Source organism: Ranitomeya imitator, chromosome 1 (assembly GCF_032444005.1).
Source record: "Ranitomeya imitator isolate aRanImi1 chromosome 1, aRanImi1.pri, whole genome shotgun sequence".
NCBI classification, from domain to species: domain Eukaryota; kingdom Metazoa; phylum Chordata; class Amphibia; order Anura; family Dendrobatidae; genus Ranitomeya; species Ranitomeya imitator.
In genome coordinates this window covers 7,910,317-7,934,557 of record NC_091282.1, presented here as the reverse complement: position 1 = coordinate 7,934,557, position 24,241 = coordinate 7,910,317, and the positions used below count along the sequence as shown (strand labels likewise).

General features: G+C 46.2%; 1 protein-coding gene across 2 annotated transcripts in view; it reads right to left on the bottom strand.

The window, feature by feature from the left end:
* LOC138657569 (uncharacterized) overlaps positions 1 to 24,241 on the bottom strand; it is a 191,216-nt gene that overhangs the window by 123,718 nt on the left and 43,257 nt on the right. For both annotated transcript variants that reach the window (XM_069745333.1, XM_069745332.1), the window contains exon 2: positions 4,250 to 4,579. In XM_069745333.1, coding sequence (XP_069601434.1) covers positions 4,250 to 4,553 — 304 coding nt within the window. In that variant the 5' untranslated portion in view covers positions 4,554 to 4,579. The remainder of the gene's footprint in view (positions 1 to 4,249; positions 4,580 to 24,241) is intronic.

Here is a 24,241-nt window from a genome sequence, read left to right as displayed (position 1 = left end):
AGCTCCGAAATATACCAGCCCCAACTATATCAGCTCCTGACTACACCAGCTCTGAAATATACCAGCCCCAACTATATCAGCTCCTGACTACACCAGCTCTGAAATATACCAGCCCCCAACTATATCAGCTCCTGACTACACCAGCTCTGAAATATACCAGCCCCCAACTATATCAGCTCCTGACTACACCAGCTCTGAAATATACCAGCCCCAACTATCTCAGCTCCTGACTACACCAGCTCCGAAATATACCAGTCCCCAACTATGTCAGCTCCTGACTACACCAGCTCTGAAATATACCAGCCCCCAACTATATCAGCTCCTGACTACACCAGCTCTGAAATATACCAGCCCCCAACTATATAAGCTCCTGACTACACCAGCTCTGAAATATACCAGCCCCCAACTATATCAGCTCCTGACTACACCAGCTCCAAAATATACCAGCCCCCAACTATATCAGCTCCTGACTACACCAGCTCCGAAATATACCAGCTCCCAACTATATCAGCTCCTGACTACACCAGCTCTGAAATATACCAGCTCCCAACTATATCAGCTCCTGACTACACCAGCTCTGGAATATACCAGCCCCCAACTATATCAACTCCTGACTACACCAGCTCTGAAATATACCAGCCCCAACTATATCAGCTCCTGAATACACCAGCTCTGAAATATACCAGCTCCAACTATATCAGCTCCTGACTACACCAGCTCCGAAATATACCAGCTCCCAACTATATCAACTCCTGACTACACCAGCTCTGAAATATACCAGCCCCCAACTATATCAGCTCCTGACTAGACCAGCTCTGAAATATACCAGCCCCCAACTATATCAACTCCTGAATACACCTGCTCCGAAATATACCAGCCCCCAACTATATCAGCTCCTGACTACACCAGCTCTGAAATATACCAGCCCCAACTATATCAGCTCCTGACTACACCAGCTCAGAAATATACCAGCCCCCAACTATATCAGCTCCTGACTACACCAACTCCGAAATATGCCAGCCCCAACTATATCAGCTCCTGACTACACCAGCTCTGAAATATACCAGCCCCAACTATATCAGCTCCTGACTACACCAGCTCCGAAATATACCAGACCCAACTATATCAGCTCCTGACTACACCAGCTCTGAAATATACCAGCCCCAACTATATCAGCTCCTGACTACACCAGCTCCGAAATATACCAGCCCCAACTATATCAACTCCTGACTACACCAGCTCTGAAATATACCAGCCCCAACTATATCAGCTCCTGACTACACCAGCTCCGAAATATACCAGCCCCCAACTATATCAACTCCTGACTACACCAGCTCTGAAATATACCAGCCCCCAACTATATCAGCTGCTGACTACACCAACTCCGAAATATACCAGCCCCCAACTATATCAACTCCTGACTACACCAGCTCTGAAATATACCAGCCCCCAACTATATCAGCTCCTGACTACACCAACTCCGAAATATACCAGCCCCCAACTATATCAGCTCCTGACTACACCAGATCTGAAATATACCAGCCCCAACTATATCAGCTCCTGACTACACCAGCTCTGATATAGTTGGGGTTGGTATATTTCAGAGCTGGTGTAGTCAGGAGCTGATATAGTTGGGGCTGGTATATTTCAGATCTGGTGTATTCAGGAGCTGATATAGTTGGGGGCTGGTATATTTCGGAGTTGGTGTAGTCAGGAGCTGATATAGTTGGGGCTGGTATATTTCAGCTACTGACTACACCAGATCTGAAATATACCAGTCCCAACTATATCAGCTCCTGACTACACCAGCTCCGAAATATACCAGCCCCAACTATATCAGCTCCTGACTACACCAGCTCCGAAATATACCAGCCCCCAACTATATCAACTCCTGGCTACACCAGCTCTGAAATATACCAGCCCCAACTATATCAACTCCTGGCTACACCAGCTCTGAAATATACCAGCCCCAACTATATCAGCTCCTGACTACACCAGCTCTGAAATATACCAGCCCCCAACTACATCAGCTCCTGACTACACCAGCTCCGAAATATACCAGCCCCCAACTATATCAACTCCTGGCTACACCAGCTCTGAAATATACCAGCCCCAACTATATCAACTCCTGGCTACACCAGCTCTGAAATATACCAGCCCCAACTATATCAGCTCCTGACTACACCAGCTCTGAAATATACCAGCCCCAACTATATCAGCTCCAGATTACACCAGCTCCGAAATATACCAGCCCCAACTATATCAGCTCCTGACTACACCAGCTCTGAAATATACCAGACCCAACTATATCAGCTCCTGACTACACCAACTCCGAAATATACCAGCCCCCAACTATATCAGCTCCTGAATACACCAGATCTGAAATATACCAGCCCCAACTATATCAGCTCCTGACTACACCAGCTCTGAAATATACCAGCCCCCAACTATATCAGCTCCTGACTACACCAGCTCCGAAATATACCAGACCCAACTATATCAGCTCTTGACTACACCAGCTCTGAAATATACCAGACCCAACTATATCAGCTCCTGACTACACCAACTCCGAAATATACCAGCCCCCAACTATATCAGCTCCTGAATACACCAGCTCTGAAATATACCAGCCCCAACTATATCAGCTCCTGACTACACCAGATCTGAAATATACCAGCCCCAACTATATCAGCTACTGACTACACCAGATCTGAAATATACCAGCCCCAACTATATCAGCTCCTGACTACACCAGCTCTGAAATATACCAGTCACCAACTATATCCGCTCCTGACTACACCAGCTCAGAAATATACCAGACCCAAATATATCAGCCCCCACCTACACCAGCCCCAACTATACCACACCTTTACACATGCCTCTAGTTATACCAGCTTCTCACTTTCTTGCTTTTATTCTAAGAATATCGAACATTAACCCTTAAGCTCTGTCTTCATTTTTACGTATTGGTTGAGATATATGTTACCACCAGCAGAGGTTTCAAGGAGATGTACGAAATATAGAGAAACTCCCTGACGAAGGAATTCATTTCCGAAACGCGCGTCGGGTGTGTGTGCGTGTTCAGGACGGTGAGTTACCCTAAGGTAATGCTTATTAATATCTTCCCTGGATTATACACTATATGCACTTAGCACTTTATCATTTTGCAGTGATGCTCAGTATCTAAGGGAGTTTCCTCTGTGCATGAGTGGATCCTTCCCTGAGTTTATTTTTTTGCACCTGAGCACTTTATACTTTTTACGATATTGCACAACTTTTATGGGAGTTCCACTTGTTACCATATAATTGCATTTTTTACCTTTGGCACGTAATTTTTTTCTTTTGTAAAATAATTTCAGGGAATCATTTATACCCCAATTTTGGGGATTAATTACCTTGCACAGATACACTAGTGACCGTTATACCAATTGTGCTTATGGGTTTATTCTCCTTTTAAATATATAATATATACTGTCCTGTTTCGCACAGTTTGTTTACTTATCATTTTTTGTATTTTTCTGTATCGCTGCTACTAATTAATAACGATATTATTTTATATGATTCAGTCTGGTCCTCCTGATGCATCCATAGTTCTGGTGGTTGCGTTGTTTTCGAAATATAGAGAAAACAAGAGTCCTGGTTTCCAACCCCCTGTACTACTCTCAGCTATACTTGCCTCCAACAATGGGAAGTATCAAAGCTACCCTCAATCACTGCGCCTATGTAATACTGCTAACCTTTGTCTCCAGAAGCCGATGGGCAGTGAGGACACCCCGGGCAACTAACATATTTGGACTAGGGCTCAACTAAGTTGGAAAGTCTAAGGGATGGCTAGTTTATCACCATCAATGCCTACACAATGGGTATGGACTTTCCACAGGGAAACTCTACGTAGATTCCTACCAAGTCCTCCCCATTACCAACAGGAGGAATGTAGATGGAGAGCAGAGAACTGGATGTGGCACCAAGTCAGCCGGAAGAAGTCAGATAGTCAGGGCTTGACCATGAAGCAGATATCCAGTAATTTACAGCACTGCAGGAAACCCCACATACCATGCACAACAATAATACCACCATACAACATGCAAGTGAGAAAATACATGTGGAGAGTCCTGATCAATCTTAGACCAAAGAGAGCTGGGCCCCTCTCCTAGGCCCATCGGGCTCTGTCTCTATGCCCTTGTCTATGAAGGATGTTACACAGTACTCTCACCTCTGTGATAGAGGTAGGTGACCCCGCCACTCTCACCTGGCAGAACTTCCACCTTCATCATGTGCATGTTGTCCACCAGATTTCTCTCTATTCCACAGTAATAAATGTCGGAATCCTTCGCGCTCATGTTCACCATTATTACATTGAAGCTGTGAGTGGCCGGAGTGTCCTTGATGGTGAATCTTCCTTTTGACATTTCATTCTTGTGTGTCTCTGTCTTTATCTGGATGATACAAGATCTGGAGTTCTCCCCTTTACACCAGTACTTAATGTAGTCCTCATATCCTCCATCATACACACACCGCACGGTCAGAGAGTTCCCAGAGCGAACGGTTGCCATACTGGGACCAGTCAGACACCAGATACCTGTGTGTGATACAAGGAACAGAGGCCATTCACTGTACATCAATGTAACAGGCATTATATCGTATACATCATAACAGGTTATTACCTAATGGCAACCAGGTAACTGATGACCCCCGACCACTAAAGATGAGATGACTGCTGAGCCCGGCCAGTAAAGATGAGATGACTGCGGACTCCGACCACTAACGATAATGGGATGACTCTGCTGACCCTGCCCACTAATGATAATGAGATGACTCTACTGACCCTGACCACTAATGATAATGGGATGACTCTGCTGACCCCGACATCTAATGATAAGGAGGTGACTGTGCTGACCCTGCCCTCTAATGATAATGAGATGCCTCTACTGACCCCATCCTCTAATGATAATGAGATGACTCTGCTGACTTCGCCTTCTAATGATAATGAGATGACTCTACTGACCCTGCCCTCTAGTGGTCTACTGACCTCGCCCTATACTGATAATGAGATGACTGTGTTGACCCCACCATCTAATGATAATGAGATGACTCTGCTGACCCTGCCCTCTAGTGGTCACGGTCAGTAGAGTTTTTTCATTATCATTAGAGGGCGGGGTCAGCAGAGTCATCTCATTATCATTACTGGTCGGGTCAGTAGAGTCATCTCATTATCATTAGTGGTCAGGGTCAGTAGAGTTATTTCATTATCATTAATGATAATGAGATGACTCTACTGACCCGACCAGTAATGATAATGAGATGACTCTGCTGACCCCGCCCTCTAATGATAATGAAATAACTCTACTGACCCTGACCACTAATAATTAGATGAATCTACTGCCCCGTCCTCTAATGATAATGAAATGACTGCTGACCCCGCCCTCTAATGATAATGAGATGACTCTGCTGTCCCCGGCTCTAATGATAATGAGATGTCTCTTCTGACCCTGACCACTAATGATAGATATGTCTTTACTGACCCTGACCACTAATGATAAGGAGATGTATTTACTGACCATGACCACTAATGATAATGAGATGTCTCTACTGTCCCTGACACCACTAATGATAATGAGATGTCTCTACTTACCCTGACACCACTAATGATAATGAGATGTCTCTACTTACCCTGACTACTAATGATAATGAGAAGTCTCCACTGACCCGACCAGTAATGATAATGAGGTGACTTTGCTGACCCTGACCACTAATGATAATGAGATGTCTCTACTGACCCTGACTACTAATGATAATGAGAAGTCTCTACTGACCCGACCAGTAATGATAATGAGGTGACTTTGCTGACCCTGACCACTAATGATAATGAGATGACTCTGCTGACCCCGCCCTCTAAATGATAATGAGATGATTCTACTGACCTCGCCCTATACTGATAATGAGATGTGTTTTGTTTGCTAATGACAGGTGTTATGAAGGCAATCAGAAACCCAGTGTGCCTAGCGATCAGAGCGCACACAGTGACCCGACAAATACCCAAAAATACAAGAACGAGCTCTGAGACGTGGAAACTCTGTAGACTGCACACCCGATCCCATCCTAAACACAACTAAAAGCGGCCGTGGACCGCGCCCAACAACCACCCAGGCAACTCGGCACAGCCCAAGAAACCAGCCAGCCCGAAGACAGAAAAATAGGCCCGACCCGCCCCAGAGAAACCCCCCAAAGGAAAAGGCAGCCCCCCACACACAACGACCGCGAGCAAGACGAAAAGACAAAACGCAGGGACGAAATAGACTCAGCAAAGCGGGGCCCGACACCCTAGGACAGAGCGAGGACAGTAAAGCGAACCCTGCAGTCCACAAAAAACCCCAAAGCAAAACCACGCAAAGGGGGCAAAAAAAAACCACCGCGCCGAACCAACGGCACGGCGGTACACCCCCTGCGTCCCAGAGCCCCCAGCAAAACAAAAGACAAGCTGGACAGAAAAAAAGCAACAAAAAAGCAAAAAGCACCTAGCTATACAGAGCAGCAGGTCACAGGAACAATCAGGAGAAGCTCAGATCCAACACTGAAACATTGACAAGGAGCAAGGATAGCAGCATCAGGCGGAGTTAAGTAATGAAGCAGTTAACGAGCTCACCAGAACACCTGAGGGAGGAAGCTCAGGAGCTGCAGTACCACTTGTGACCACAGGAGTGAATTCAGCCACAGAATTCACAACAGTACCCCCCCCTTGAGGAGGGGTCACCGAACTCTCACCAGAGCCCCCAGGCCGACCAGGATGAGCCGCATGAAAGGCAAGAACAAGATCGGAAGCATGAACATCAGAGGCAAAAACCCAGGAATTATCTTCCTGAGCATAACCCTTCCATTTAACCAGATACTGGAGTTTCCGTCTAGAAACACGAGAATCCAAAATCTTCTCCACAATATACTCCAATTCCCCCTCCACCAAAACCGGGGCAGGAGGCTCAACAGATGGAACCATAGGTGCCACGTATCTCCGCAACAACGACCTATGGAATACATTATGTATGGAAAAGGAGTCTGGGAGGGTCAAACGAAAAGACACAGGATTGAGAACCTCAGAAATCCTATACGGACCAATAAAACGAGGTTTAAATTTAGGAGAGGAAACCTTCATAGGAATATGACGAGAAGATAACCAAACCAGATCCCCAACACGAAGTCGGGGACCCACACGGCGTCTGCGATTAGCGAAAAGTTGAGCTTTCTCCTGGGACAAGATCAAATTGTCCACTACCTGAGTCCAGATCTGCTGCAACCTATCCACCACAGAATCCACACCAGGACAGTCCGAAGACTCAACCTGTCCTGAAGAGAAACGAGGATGGAACCCAGAATTGCAAAAAAATGGAGAAACCAAGGTAGCCGAGCTGGCCCGATTATTAAGGGCGAACTCAGCCAACGGCAAAAAGGACACCCAATCATCCTGGTCTGCAGAAACAAAACATCTCAGATATGTTTCCAAGGTCTGATTGGTTCGTTCGGTCTGGCCATTAGTCTGAGGATGGAAAGCCGAGGAAAAGGATAGGTCAATGCCCATCCTACCACAAAAGACTCGCCAAAACCTTGAAACAAACTGGGAACCTCTGTCAGAAACAATATTCTCAGGAATGCCATGCAACCGAACCACATGCTGAAAGAACAAAGGTACCAAATCAGAGGAGGAAGGCAATTTAGCCAAGGGCACCAGATGGACCATTTTAGAAAAGCGATCACAGACCACCCAAATGACTGACATCTTTTGAGAAACGGGAAGGTCAGAAATGAAATCCATCGAAATATGTGTCCAAGGCCTCTTTGGGACCGGCAAGGGCAAAAGCAACCCACTGGCACGAGAACAGCAGGGCTTAGCCCTAGCACAAATCCCACAGGACTGCACAAAAGTACGTACATCCCGTGACAGAGATGGCCACCAGAAGGATCTAGCCACTAACTCTCTGGTACCAAAGATTCCAGGATGACCAGCCAACACCGAACAATGAAGTTCAGAGATAAGTTTATTAGTCCACCTATCAGGGACGAACAGTTTCTCTGCTGGACAACGATCAGGTTTATTCGCCTGAAATTTTTGCAGCACCCGCCGCAAATCAGGGGAGATGGCAGACACAATGACTCCTTCCTTGAGGATACCCGCTGGCTCAGATAAACCCGGAGAGTCGGGCACAAAACTCCTAGACAGAGCATCCGCCTTCACATTTTTAGAGCCCGGAAGGTACGAAATCACAAAGTCGAAGCGGGCAAAAAATAACGACCAACGGGCCTGTCTAGGATTCAAGCGCTTGGCAGACTCGAGATAAGTCAAGTTCTTATGATCAGTCAATACCACCACGCGATGCTTAGCTCCTTCAAGCCAATGACGCCACTCCTCGAATGCCCACTTCATGGCCAGCAACTCTCGATTGCCCACATCATAATTACGCTCAGCGGGCGAAAACTTCCTGGAAAAGAAAGCACATGGTTTCATCACTGAGCAATCAGAACCTCTCTGTGACAAAACCGCCCCTGCTCCAATCTCAGAAGCATCAACCTCGACCTGGAACGGAAGAGAAACATCTGGCTGACACAACACAGGGGCAGAACAAAAACGACGCTTCAACTCCTGAAAAGCTTCCACAGCAGCAGAAGACCAATTAACCAAATCAGCACCCTTCTTGGTCAAATCGGTCAATGGTTTGGCAATGCTAGAAAAATTACAGATGAAGCGACGATAAAAATTAGCAAAGCCCAGGAACTTTTGCAGACTTTTCAGAGATGTCGGCTGAATCCAATCCTGGATGGCTTGGACCTTAACTGGATCCATCTCGATAGTAGAAGGGGTAAAGATGAACCCCAAAAATGAAACTTTCTGCACACCGAAGAGACACTTTGATCCCTTCACAAACAAAGAGTTAGCACGCAGGACCTGAAAAACCATTCTGACCTGCTTCACATGAGACTCCCAATCATCTGAGAAGATCAAAATGTCATCCAAGTAAACAATCCGGAATTTATCCAGATACTCACGGAAGATGTCATGCATAAAAGACTGAAACACAGATGGAGCATTGGCAAGTCCGAACGGCATCACTAGATACTCAAAATGACCCTCGGGCGTATTGAATGCAGTTTTCCATTCATCTCCTTGCCTGATTCTCACCAGATTATACGCACCACGAAGATCTATCTTAGTGAACCAACTAGCCCCCTTAATCCGAGCAAACAAGTCAGATAACAATGGCAAGGGATACTGAAATTTAACAGTGATCTTATTAAGAAGGCGGTAATCAATACACGGTCTCAGCGAACCATCCTTCTTGGCTACAAAGAAGAACCCTGCTCCCAGTGGTGATGACGATGGGCGAATATGTCCCTTCTCCAGGGATTCCTTCACATAACTGCGCATAGCGGCGTGTTCGGGCACGGATAAATTAAATAATCGACCTTTAGGGAATTTACTACCAGGAATCAAATTGATAGCACAATCACAATCCCTATGCGGAGGTAGAGCATCGGACTTGGGCTCTTCAAATACATCCTGATAATCAGACAAGAACTCTGGGACCTCAGAAGGGGTGGATGACGAAATCGACAAAAATGGAACATCACCATGTACTCCCTGACAACCCCAGCTGGTTACCGACATAGAGTTCCAATCCAATACTGGATTATGGGTTTGTAGCCATGGCAACCCCAACACGACCACATCATGCAGATTATGCAACACCAGAAAGCGAATAACTTCCTGATGTGCAGGAGCCATGCACATGGTCAGCTGGGCCCAGTATTGAGGTTTATTCTTGGCCAAAGGTGTAGCATCAATTCCTCTCAATGGAATAGGACACCGCAAAGGCTCCAAGAAAAACCCACAACGTTTAGCATAATCCAAATCCATCAGATTCAGGGCAGCGCCCGAATCCACAAACGCCATGACAGAAAACGACGACAAAGAGCATATCAAGGTAATGGACAGAAGGAATTTGGACTGTACAGTACCAATGACGGCAGACCTAGCGGACCGCTTAGTGCGCTTAGGACAATCAGAAATAGCATGAGTGGAATCACCACAGTAGAAACACAGACCATTCAGACGTCTGTATTCCTGCCGTTCAACTCTAGTCATAGTCCTATCGCACTGCATAGGCTCAGGTTTAACCTCAGGCAGTACCGCCAAATGGTGCACAGATTTACGCTCGCGCAAGCGTCGACCGATCTGAATGGCCAAAGACAAAGACTCATTCAAACCAGCAGGCATAGGAAATCCCACCATGACATCCTTAAGAGCCTCAGAGAGACCCTTTCTGAACAAAGCTGCCAGCGCAGATTCATTCCACTGAGTGAGTACTGACCATTTCCTAAATTTCTGACAATATACTTCTATATCATCCTGACCCTGGCACAAAGCCAGCAAATTTTTCTCAGCCTGATCCACTGAATTAGGCTCATCGTACAGCAATCCGAGCGCCAGGAAAAACGCATCGACACTACTCAATACGCATACTCCTGGCGCAAGAGAAAATGCCCAGTCTTGAGGGTCGCCGCGCAAAAAAGAAATAATAATCAAAACCTGTTGAATAGGATTACCAGAAGAATGAGGTTTCAAGGCCAGAAATAGCTTACAATTATTTTTGAAACTTAGAAACTTAGTTCTATCTCCAAAAAACAAATCAGGAATAGGAATTCTTGGTTCTAACATAGATTTCTGATCAATAGTATCTTGAATTTTTTGTACATTTATAACGAGATTATCCATTGAAGAGCACAGACCCTGAATATCCATGTCCACACCTGTGTCCAGAATCACCCAAATGTCTAGGGGAAAAAAAAAAAAAAAGTGAACACAGAGCAGAAAAAAAAAAAAAAAATGATGTCAGAACTTTTTCTTTCCCTCTATTGAGAATCATTAGTTAGGCTCCTTGTACTGTTATGTTTGCTAATGACAGGTGTTATGAAGGCAATCAGAAACCCAGTGTGCCTAGCGATCAGAGCGCACACAGTGACCCGACAAATACCCAAAAATACAAGAACGAGCTCCGAGACATGGAAACTCTGAAGACCGCACACCCGATCCCATCCTAAACACAACTAAAAGCGGCCGTGGACCGCGCCCAACAACCACCCAGGCAACTCAAGAAACCAGCCAGCCCGAAGACAGAAAAATAGGCCCGACCCGCCCCAGAGAAACCCCCCAAAGGAAAAGGCATCCCCCCACACACAACGACCGCGAGCAAGACGAAAAGACAAAAAGCAGGGACGAAATAGACTCAGCAAAGCGGGGCCCGACACCCTAGGACAGAGCGAGGACAGTAAAGCGAACCCTGCAGTCCACAAAAAACCCCAAAGCAAAACCACGCAAAGGGGGCAAAAAAAAACCACCGCGCCGAACCAACGGCACGGCGGTACACCCCCTGAGTCCCAGAGCCCCCAGCAAAACAAAAGACAAGCTGGACAGAAAAAAAGCAACAAAAAAGCAAAAAGCACCTAGCTATACAGAGCAGCAGGTCACAGGAACAATCAGGAGAAGCTCAGATCCAACACTGAAACATTGACAAGGAGCAAGGATAGCAGCATCAGGCGGAGTTAAGTAATGAAGCAGTTAACGAGCTCACCAGAACACCTGAGGGAGGAAGCTCAGGAGCTGCAGTACCACTTGTGACCACAGGAGTGAATTCAGCCACAGAATTCACAACAGAGATGGCTCTACTGACCCCGACCACTAATGATAATGAGATGGCTCTACTGACCCTGACCACTAATGATAATAAGATGAATCTACTGACCCCGACCACTAATGATAATAAGATGAATCTACTGACCCCGACCACTAATGATAATGAGATGGCTCTACTGACCCCGACCACTAATGATAATGAGATGAATCTACTGACCCCGACCACTAATGATAATGAGATGGCTCTACTGACCCCGACCACTAATGATAATGAGATGAATCTACTGACCCCGACCACTACTGATAATGAGATGGCTCTACTGACCTCGACCACTAATGATAATGAGATGAATCTACTGACCCCGACCACTAATGATAATGAGATGAATCTACTGACCCCGACCACTAATGATAATGAGATGGCTCTACTGACCTCGACCACTACTGATAATGAGATGGCTCTACTGACCCCAACCACTAATGATAATGAGATGGCTCTACTGACCCCGACCACTAATGATAATGAGATGAATCTACCGACCCCGACCACTAATGATAATGAGATGGCTCTACTGACCCCGACCACTAATGATAATGAGATGAATCTACTGACCCCGACCACTAATGATAATGAGATGGCTGTACTGACCCCGACCACTAATGATAATGAGATGAATCTACTGACCCCGACCACTAATGATAATGAGATGAATCTACTGACCCCGACCACTAATGATAATGAGATGAATCTACTGACCCCGACCGCTAATGATAATGAGATGAATCTACTGACCCCGACCGCTAATGATAATGAGATGAATCTACTGACCCCGACCACTAATGATAATGAGATGAATCTACTGACCCCGACCACTAATGATAATGAGATGAATCTACTGACCCCGACCACTAATAATAACGAGATGTCTCTACTGACCCCGACCACTAATGATAATGAGATGAATCTACTGCCCCCGGCCACTAATGATAATGAGATGAATCTACTGACCCCGACCGCTAATGATAATGAGATGAATCTACTGACCCCGACCGCTAATGATAATGAGATGAATCTACTGACCCCGACCACTAATGATAATGAGATGAATCTACTGACCCCGACCACTAATGATAATGAGATGAATCTACTGACCCCGACCACTAATAATAACGAGATGTCTCTACTGACCCCGACCACTAATGATAATGAGATGAATCTACTGACCCCGACCACTAATAATAACGAGATGTCTCTACTGACCCCGACCGCTAATGATAATGAGATGAATCTACTGCCCCCGGCCACTAATGATTGTTTTTGCACTGTGAGCTGAGGTTTTTATTTATGCCCATTTTGTGTGTATAAAATGCTTTCCTTATTACAGTTGAGGGGAGTGGACAGGAAAACACAATTCTGGGGTTTTGATTGTTTTCTCTTTACCAGATCAGTTAACTTGATTCCATAATTTAATAGATGAGACTTTAATGAAAACGACGATACCAAATATATTTATTACTTTTCCTAACTTTTACTTTTCTTATTTTTAGTGTGGGAAAAGTGGGGTGATTTGAATATTTCCTGAGCCCCTCCACATCTGAGGACCCTTTTCCAGAATAGTAATTTGTGTCCTAATCCAGGAAGGTGTTAAAAAAAAAATGAACGTGCCACGAAATGGTATAAAGATAAGAGTTCACCCCAGTGACCCCAAAAACAAGAGATGGAAAAATAAAAATGTTTAAGATCGTAAAACATTGTGATGTACAGTAAACAGTCATTTTTTTCTATATATAGCAATACATATAAGAAAAACCTGTCAATTTGGTAGTGACCCACAGAATGAACGTACAATGGCAGAATTGAGTCCTTTATCACCGCTCCACCCCACTTAGAATTGTTTTCCTTGCTATGTAGTTTATTACTTGATAAAGTTTAAGGGGTTTTCCCATCTCCAAGATCCTATCCCAATATGTAGTAGGTGTAATAATAATAATATTAGCAAATACCTCCAATTAGAAATTTAGTATAGATTTTCTGATTAGCTATGTCTCTTTCTTCATGTGCAGGCATTGCAGGATCTTCGGTATCCATAGTTACAACCACTGATACAGTGACAGATAGCTAGTTGCTAGTGGATGCAACCATGGGTACCTAAGGTCCTGCAATGCCTGCACATGAGGAAAGATATACAGTGGGGCAAAAAAGTATTTAGTCAGTCAGCAATAGTGCAAGTTCCACCACTTAAAAAGATGAGAGGCGTCTGTAATTTACATCATAGGTAGACCTCAACTATGGGAGACAAACTGAGAAAAAAAAATCCAGAAAATCACATTGTCTGTTTTTTTAACATTTTATTTGCATATTATGGTGGAAAATAAGTATTTGGTCAGAAACAAACAATCAAGATTTCTGGCTCTCACAGACCTGTAACTTCTTCTTTAAGAGTCTCCTCTTTCCTCCACTCATTACCTGTAGTAATGGCACCTGTTTAAACTTGTTATCAGTATAAAAAGACACCTGTGCGCACCCTCAAACAGTCTGACTCCAAACTCCACTATGGTGAAGACCAAAGAGCTGTCAAAGGACACCAGAAACAAAATTGTAGCCCTGCACCAGGCTGGGAAGACTGAATCTGCAATAGCCTGTCCGGTTTCCGCCCCCTACATTCGACAGAAACTGCACTCATCAAGGTGACCAATGACCTTCTGACAGCAAAACGTAACGGTGACCACTGTCTGCTCATTCTTCTGCACCTTTCGACACTGTTGACCACCCTCTCCTACTCTCTAGGCTCCAGTCACTAGGCATTAAGGACACTGCTCTCTCCTGGTTCTACTCCTATCTTTCCGACCGCTCCTTCAATGTTCTGTTCTCTGGCTACACTTCATCTCCTCTTCCTCTCACTGTCGGGGTACCTGAGGGCTCAGTCCTTGGCCCCCTTCACTTCTCTCTCTACACGGCCCCAATTGGACAGACCATCAGCAGATTTGGCTTTCAGTACCATCCTTATGCTGATGACACAACTGTACACGTCATCCCCTGACCTTACCCCCGCTGTACTACAGAACACCACTGACTGTCTGTCCGCAGTCTCCAACATCATGTCCACTCTCTATCTGAAACTCAACCTCTCCAAAACTGAACTTCTTCTGCTCCCACCATCTACTAACCTCCCTAAATCTGACATTTCCCTCTCCGTGGGAGGCACCATAATAACACCCCGGCAGCAGGCGCGCTGTCTGGGTGTTATGTCTGACTCCGATCTCTCCTTCACCTCTCATATACAGTACAATCTCTTGCCCGCTCATGCCGCTTACACCTAAAGAACATCTCTAGAATCCGCCCTTTTCTCACCATGGAAACAACAAAAACCCTCACTGTCGCCCTGATCCACTCCCGCCTGGACTACTGTAACACTCTATTAATTGGCCTCCCCCTCACTCGACTTTCCCCTCTCCAGTCCATCCTTAATGCAGCAGCCAGGGTTGTCCATCTGGCTAATCGTTACTCAGACTCGTCCGCTCTTCGCCAGTCGTTACACTGGCTACCTATTCATTACAGGATCCAATTCAACGTACTTGTTCTCACCCACAAAGCTCTCCACAGTGCGGCACCACCTTACGCTCTGCAAATGACTTTCGACTAACCTCTGCACTAATCCATACCTCCCACTCCCGACTCCAAGACTTCTCCCGTGCTGCACCAATCCTCTGGAATGCTATACCCCAAGATATTAGGACCATCCACAATTTGCACAGTTTTAGGCGCTCGCTCAAAACACATTTGTTCAGAGCGGCCTATCACATTCACTATTCAGTTATTTTATGTTTGTGTGTGTGTAGCCCATTCACTATCTCCATCTATCCCCCACCCGCTGAAGATGGCCGGACCCTCATTGTAAATACATCATTGTAAATACACACCTGTACTTTGTATCTCTCCCTCCTCATTGTAGATTGTAAGCTCTCACGGGCAGGTGCGGCTTATTGTGCTTTAATTATTGTATTGTTAACGTTGTTGCTTATGACTGTTGTGTTTGAAACTGTAAAGAGCTGCAGAATATGTAAAGATTATTATTATTATTAGTATTAAGCCCACCTGGGAGACTAACATCATTATCCCGCCTGTTATGTTAACCAATTCAGTAACACAATGGACATAGCGGTCAGAACACATACAGTGATCTGACAAACACCCAAAATTAAAGAACGAGCTCTGAGACGTGGGAACTCTGCAGACCGCAATCCCTGATCCTATCAAACCACACTAAAGGTAGCCGTGGAGCGCTCCTGACCAGAACCTAGACGCCTCGTCACAGCCTGAGAAACTAGCTATTCCTGAAGATAGAAAAATAAGCCTACCTTGCCTCAGAGAAATTCCCCAAAGGAAAAGGCAGCCCCCCACATATAATGACTGTGAGTAAGATGAAAACACAAACATAGAGATGAAACAGATTTAGCAAAGTGAGGCCCGACTAGCTGAATAGAACGAGGATAGGGAAGATAACTTTGCGGTCAGCACAAAAACCTATAAATAACCACGCAGAGGGGACAAAAAGACCCTCCGCACCGACTAACGGTACGGAGGTCGTCCCTCTGCGTCTCAGAGCTTCCAGCAGGCGAGAAAAAACCAATAAAGCAAGCTGGACTGAAAAATAGCAACAAAAAAACAAAAGCAAAACTTAGCTTTGCAGAGCAGCAGGCCACAGGAATGATCCAGGGAAAAAACCAGTCCAACACTGGAACATTGACAGGAAGCATGGATCAAAGCATCAGGTGGAGTTAAGTAGAGAAGAAGCTAACGAGCTCACCAGATCACCTGAGGGAGAAAACTCAGAAGCTGCAGTACCACTTTCCTCCACAAACGGAAGATCCCAGAGAGAATCAGCCGAAGTACCACTTGTGACCACAGGAGTGAACTCTGCCACAGAATTCACAACAGTACCCCCCCCTTGAGGAGGGGTCACCGAACCCTCAACAGAGCCCCCAGGCTGACCAGGATGAGCCACATGAAAGGCACGAACAAGATCGGGAGCATGGACATCAGAGGCAAAAACCCAGGAATTATCTTCCTGAGCATAACCCTTCCATTTACCAGATACTGGAGTTTCCGTCTTGAAACACGAGAATCCAAAATCTTCTCCACAATATACTCCAATTCCCCATCCACCAAAACCGGGGCAGGAGGATCAACAGATGGAACCATAGGTGCCACGTATCTCCGCAACAATGACCTATGGAATACGTTATGTATGGAAAAAGAATCTGGGAGGGTCAGACGAAAAGACACAGGATTAAGAACCTCAGAAATCCTATACGGACCAATAAAACGAGGTTTAAACTTAGGAGAGGAAACCTTCATAGGAATATGACGAGAAGATAACCAAACCAGATCCCCAACACGAAGTCGGGGACCCACACGGCGTCTGCGATTAGCGAAAAGTTGAGCTTTCTCCTGGGGCAAGATCAAATTGTCCACTACCTGAGTCCAGATCTGCTGCAACCTATCCACCACAGAATCCACACCAGGACAGTCCGAAGACTCAACCTGTCCTGAAGAGAAACGAGGATGGAACCCAGAATTGCAGAAAATCGGTGAAACCAAGGTAGCCGAGCTGGCCCGATTATTAAGGGCGAACTCACCCAAAGGCAAAAAGGACACCCAGTCATCCTGATCAGCAGAAACAAAGCACCTCAGATATGTTTCCAAGGTCTGATTGGTTCGCTCGGTCTGGCCATTAGTCTGAGGATGGAAAGCCGAGGAAAAAGACAAGTCAATGCCCATCCTACCACAAAAGGCTCGCCAAAACCTCGAAACAAACTGGGAACCTCTGTCAGAAACAATATTCTCTGGAATGCCATGCAAACGAACCACATGCTGGAAGAACAAAGGCACCAAATCAGAGGAGGAAGGCAATTTAGACAAGGGTACCAGATGGACCATCTTAGAAAAGCGATCACAGACCACCACGTGATGCTTAGCTCCTTCAAGCCAATGACGCCACTCCTCGAATGCCCACTTCATGGCCAGCAACTCTCGGTTGCCCACATCATAATTTCGCTCAGCAGGCGAAAACTTCCTGGAAAAGAAAGCGCATGGTTTCATCACTCAGCAACCTGAACCTCTCTGTGACAAAACAGCCCCTGCCCCAATCTCAGAAGCATCAACCTCGACCTGAAACGGAAGAGAAACATCTGGTTGACACAACACAGGGGCAGAAGAAAAACGACGCTTCAACTCTTGAAAAGCTTCCACAGCAGCAGAAGACCAATTGACCAAATCAGCACCCTTCTTGGTCAAATCGGTCAATGGTTTAGCAATACTAGAAAAATTGCAGATGAAGCGATGATAAAAATTAGCAAAGCCCAGGAACTTTTGCAGACTTTTCAGAGATGTCGGCTGAGTCCAATCATGAATGGCTTGGACCTTAACAGGATCCATCTCGATAGTAGAAGGGGAAAAGATGAACCCCAAAAATGAAACCTTCTGCACACCAAAGAGACACTTTGATCCCTTCACAAACAAAGAATTAGCACGCAGGACCTGAAAAACCGTTCTGACCTGCTTCACATGAGACTCCCAATCATCCGAGAAGATCAAAATGTCATCCAAGTACACAATCAGGAATTTATCCAGGTACTCTCGGAAGATGTCATGCATAAAAGACTGAAACACTGATGGAGCATTCGCAAATCCGAACGGCATCACGAGATACTCAAAATGACCCTCGGGCGTATTAAATGCAGTTTTCCATTCATCGCCCTGCTTAATTCGCACCAGATTATACGCACCACGAAGATCTATCTTTGTGAACCAACTAGCCCCCTTAATCCGATCAAACAGATCAGATAACAATGGCAAGGGGTACTGAAATTTAACCGTGATCTTATTAAGAAGGCGGTAATCTATACAAGGTCTCAGCGAACCATCCTTCTTTGCTACAAAAAAGAACCCTGCTCCTAATGGCGACGATGACGGGCGAATATGCCCCTTCTCCAGGGATTCCTTCACATAACTCCACATAGCGGTGTGCACAGGCACGGACAAATTAAACAATCAACCTTTTGGGAATTTACTACCAGGAATCAAATTGATAGCACAATCACAATCCCTATGCGGAGGTAGAGCATCGGACTTGGGCTCATCAAATACATCCCGGTAATCAGACAAGAACTCTGGGACCTCAGAAGGAGTGGATGACGAAATTGACAGAAATGGAACATCACCATGTACCCCCTGACAACCCCAGCTGGACACCGACATGGATTTCCAATCTAATACTGGATTATGGACTTGTAGCCATGGCAACCCCAACACGACTACATCATGCAGATTATGCAACACCAGAAAGCGAATAACCTCCTGATGTGCAGGAGCCATGCACATGGTCAGCTGGGTCCAGTATTGAGGCTTATTCTTGGCCAAAGGCGTAGCATCAATTCCTCTCAATGGAATAGGACACTGCAAGGGCTCCAAGAAAAACGCACAACGCCTAGCAGATCAAGGTAACGGACAGAAGAAATTTTGACTGTACCGTACCAATGGTGGCAGACCTAGCGAACCGCTTAGAGTGCTTAGGACTAGAGTTGAGCGACCTTGACCTGTTTAGAGTCGAGCCGGGTTTCGCGAAACCCGACTATCTCAAAAGTCGGGTCGAGTGAAATCGGCCGATTATGACGTAAAGTCGGGATCGACCGAAACACGAAACCCAATGCAAGTCAATGGGGCAGCATAGTCGGCAGTGAGTGGGGGCCAGGAAAACACCTAGAGTGCCCATTTTAATGTCAAAACCATCCATTCTTCTTAATGAAGCTTGTCAAGCGTAATTTACCTTATAATAATTGGAAGGCATTTGAAATTGGGGGTCATTTGGCTAAAGTTGTGGTGGGTAGGGCTGGTTCAAGTAATTAGTGGGCCCAGGAAATCTGGACCACGTCACGGCAGTGGAGCAGGAAGAGGTAAGTATTTCAACTTTGCAAGTGCTGTGAACCTGAGCAAGCAGGGGGGGCCCACTCGTTGGCATTGGCACTGGCACAGGGCCCCTCAAAGTACAGCGGTGTGTTTGCACGGCGGGGGCGCCTCCCACCGGCAGCAACACTTTTGCGTACTATGAGAGGCCCTGTGCCAGTGACGTCGCCAACTAGTATTCCTCCCCCCACCTGATGAAGGAACCTGCACTTTCATCTGCACCTTCCTCTTTGTCCCCGTGTAAGGTGGTATGGTATGCGGGAAGAGCAACCTGACTTTCAGCAGGGTCACAATGTTGTTGTGTAGCGTGCACGGGGAATGTTGCGTTATGGGTCAATGTACCAGCAGACTCATTTATCACTGGCTGGGCAATGGGCAGGATGAGGAGGAAACACAGATATAGGCCCAAAGAATAAAGTTGGCTAAATGCAGTTCAAAATTGGTAACACAGGAATAACCAGGGGGCATTGCAGTGGAGGACAACTGGAATGAGAGGCTGACACAGAGAGTAGGCCCAAATCAGTAAGTAGTTGAAATGCAGTTCAAAATTGGCAACCGTAGTAAACAGGCGGCACAGCTTTGTTCAGTGGAGGAGAACAGCAAGGAGTGGCAGACACCGATAGTAGGCCCCAACCCAACTAGTAGGCCAAATGCAGTCTAACATTAACAACTACTTAACGAGCGCCTGAAAATGGAATTTCAGGACAGGAAACCAGGAGAACAGCAAGGAGTGGCAGACACCGATAGTAGGCCCCAACCCAACTAGTAGGCCAAATGCAGTCTAACATTAACAACTACTTAACGAGCGCCTGAAAATGGAATTTCAGGACAGGAAACCAGGAGAACAGCAAGGAGTGGCAGACACCGATAGTAGGCCCCAAACCAACTAGTACGCCAAATGCAGTTGTTCCGTTTAACCACAATTTAATGAGAGCCTGAAGATACAAGTTCAGGAAAGGCAACCTGGAGAACACCTTGGAGTGGAACACACCATCTCTCTACACCCCATACCCAATTTGTAGGCCTAATGCAGTGTAGTTTCCAAGAACTACTAAACGAGAGCCGGAAGATCGAAGCTCAGGAAAGGCAACCTGGAGAACACCTTGGAGTGGAACACACCATCTCTCTACACCCCATACCCAATTTGTAGGCCTAATGCAGTGTAGTTTCCAACAACTACTAAACGAGAGCCGGAAGATCGAAGCTCAGGAAAGGTAACCTGGAGAACACCTTGGAGTGGAACACACCATCTCTCTACACCCCATACCCAATTTGTAGGCCTAATGCAGCGTAGTTTCCAACAACTACTAAACGAGAGCATGAAGATCGAAGCATTGGCGAGGAAACCTGGGGAACACCTTGGAGTGGAACACACCATATCTCTACACCCCATACCCAATTTGTAGGCCTAATGCAGCGTAGTTTCCAACAACTACTAAACGAGAGCCGGAAGATCGAAGCTCAGGAAAGGCAACCTGGAGAACACCTTGGAGTGGAACACACCATCTCTCTACACCCCATACCCAATTTGTAGGCCTAATGCAGTGTAGTTTCCAAGAACTACTAAACGAGAGCTGGAAGATCGAAGCTCAGGAAAGGCAACCTGGAGAACACCTTGGAGTGGAACACACCATCTCTCTACACCCCATACCCAATTTGTAGGCCTAATGCAGTGTAGTTTCCAACAACTACTAAACGAGAGCCGGAAGATCGAAGCTCAGGAAAGGCAACCTGGAGAACACCTTGGAGTGGAACACACCATCTCTCTACACCCCATACCCAATTTGTAGGCCTAATGCAGTGTAGTTTCCAAGAACTACTAAACGAGAGCCGGAAGATCGAAGCTCAGGAAAGGCAACCTGGAGAACACCTTGGAGTGGAACACACCATCTCTCTACACCCCATACCCAATTTGTAGGCCTAATGCAGTGTAGTTTCCAAGAACTACTAAACGAGAGCCGGAGGATCGAAGCTCAGGAAAGGCAACCTGGAGAACACATTGGAGTGGAACACACCATCTCTCTACACCCCATACCCAATTTGTAGGCCTAATGCAGCGTAGTTTCCAACAACTACTAAACGAGAGCATGAAGATCGAAGCATTGGCGAGGAAACCTGGGGAACACCTTGGAGTGGAACACAAAATCTCTCTACACCCCATACCCAATTTGTAGGCCTAATGCAGCGTAGTTTCCAACAACTACTAAACGAGAGCCGGAAGATCGAAGCTCAGGAAAGGCAACCTGGAGAACACCTTGGAGTGGAAAACACCATCTCTCTACACCCCATACCCAATTTGTAGGCCGAATGCAGTGTAGTTTCCAAGAACTACTAAACGAGAGCTGGAAGATCGAAGCTCAGGAAAGGCAACCTGGAGAACACCTTGGAGTGGAACACACCATCTCTCTACACCCCATACCCAATTTGTAGGCCTAATGCAGTGTAGTTTCCAAGAACTACTAAACGAGAGCCGGAAGATCGAAGCTCAGGAAAGGCAACCTGGAGAACACCTTGGAGTGGAACACACCGTCTCTACACCCCATACCCAATTTGTAGGCCTAATGCAGTGTAGTTTCCAACAACTACTAAACGAGAGCATTAAGATTGAAGCAATGGAGAGGAAACCTGGGGAACACCTTGGAGTGGAACACACCGTCTCTACACCCCATACCCAATTTGTAGGCCTAATGCAGTGTAGTTTCCAACAACTACTAAACGAGAGCATTAAGATTGAAGCAATGGAGAGGAAACCTGGGGAACACCTTGGAGTGGAACACACCGTCTCTCTACACCCCATACCCAATTTGTAGGCCTAATGCAGTGTAGTTTCCAACAACTACTAAACGAGAGCATTAAGATTGAAGCAATGGAGAGGAAACCTGGAGAACACCTTGGAGTGGAACACACCGTCTCTACACCCCATACCCAATTTGTAGGCCTAATGCAGTGTAGTTTCCAACAACTACTAAACGAGAGCATTAAGATTGAAGCAATGGAGAGGAAACCTGGGGAACACCTTGGAGTGGAACACACCATCTCTCTACACCCCATACCCAATTTGTAGGCCTAATGCAGTGTAGTTTCCAAGAACTACTAAAAGAGAGCTGGAAGATCGAAGCTCAGGAAAGGCAACCTGGAGAACACCTTGGAGTGGAACACACCATCTCTCTACACCCCATACCCAATTTGTAGGCCTAATGCAGCGTAGTTTCCAACAACTACTAAACGAGAGCATGAAGATCGAAACATTGGCGAGGAAACCTGGGGAACACCTTGGAGTGGAACACACCATCTCTCTACACCCCATACCCAATTTGTAGGCCTAATGCAGCGTAGTTTCCAACAACTACTAAACGAGAGCCGGAAGATCGAAGCTCAGGAAAGGCAACCTGGAGAACACCTTGGAGTGGAACACACCATCTCTCTACACCCCATACCCAATTTGTAGGCCTAATGCAGCGTAGTTTCCAACAACTACTAAACGAGAGCATGAAGATCGAAGCATTGGCGAGGAAACCTGGGGAACACCTTGGAGTGGAACACACCATCTCTCTACACCCCATACCCAATTTGTAGGCCTAATGCAGCGTAGTTTCCAACAACTACTAAACGAGAGCCGGAAGATCGAAGCTCAGGAAAGGCAACCTGGAGAACACCTTGGAGTGGAACACACCATCTCTCTACACCCCATACCCAATTTGTAGGCCTAATGCAGTGTAGTTTCCAAGAACTACTAAACGAGAGCTGGAAGATCGAAGCTCAGGAAAGGCAACCTGGAGAACACCTTGGAGTGGAACACACCCTCTCTCTACACCCCATACCCAATTTGTAGGCCTAATGCAGCGTAGTTTCCAACAACTACTAAACGAGAGCCGGAAGATCGAAGCTCAGGAAAGGCAACCTGGAGAACACCTTGGAGTGTAACACACCATCTCTCTACACCCCATACCCAATTTGTAGGCCTAATGCAGTGTAGTTTCCAAGAACTACTAAACGAGAGCTGGAAGATCGAAGCTCAGGAAAGGCAACCTGGAGAACACCTTGGAGTGGAACACACCATCTCTCTACACCCCATACCCAATTTGTAGGCCTAATGCAGTGTAGTTTCCAACAACTACTAAACGAGAGCCGGAAGATCGAAGCTCAGGAAAGGCAACCTGGAGAACACCTTGGAGTGGAACACACCATCTCTCTACACCCCATACCCAATTTGTAGGCCTAATGCAGTGTAGTTTCCAAGAACTACTAAACGAGAGCCGGAAGATCGAAGCTCAGGAAAGGCAACCTGGAGAACACCTTGGAGTGGAACACACCATCTCTCTACACCCCATACCCAATTTGTAGGCCTAATGCAGTGTAGTTTCCAACAACTACTAAACGAGAGCCGGAAGATCGAAGCTCAGGAAAGGCAACCTGGAGAACACCTTGGAGTGGAACACACCATCTCTCTACACCCCATACCCAATTTGTAGGCCTAATGCAGTGTAGTTTCCAAGAACTACTAAACGAGAGCCGGAAGATCGAAGCTCAGGAAAGGCAACCTGGAGAACACCTTGGAGTGGAACACACCATCTCTCTACACCCCATACCCAATTTGT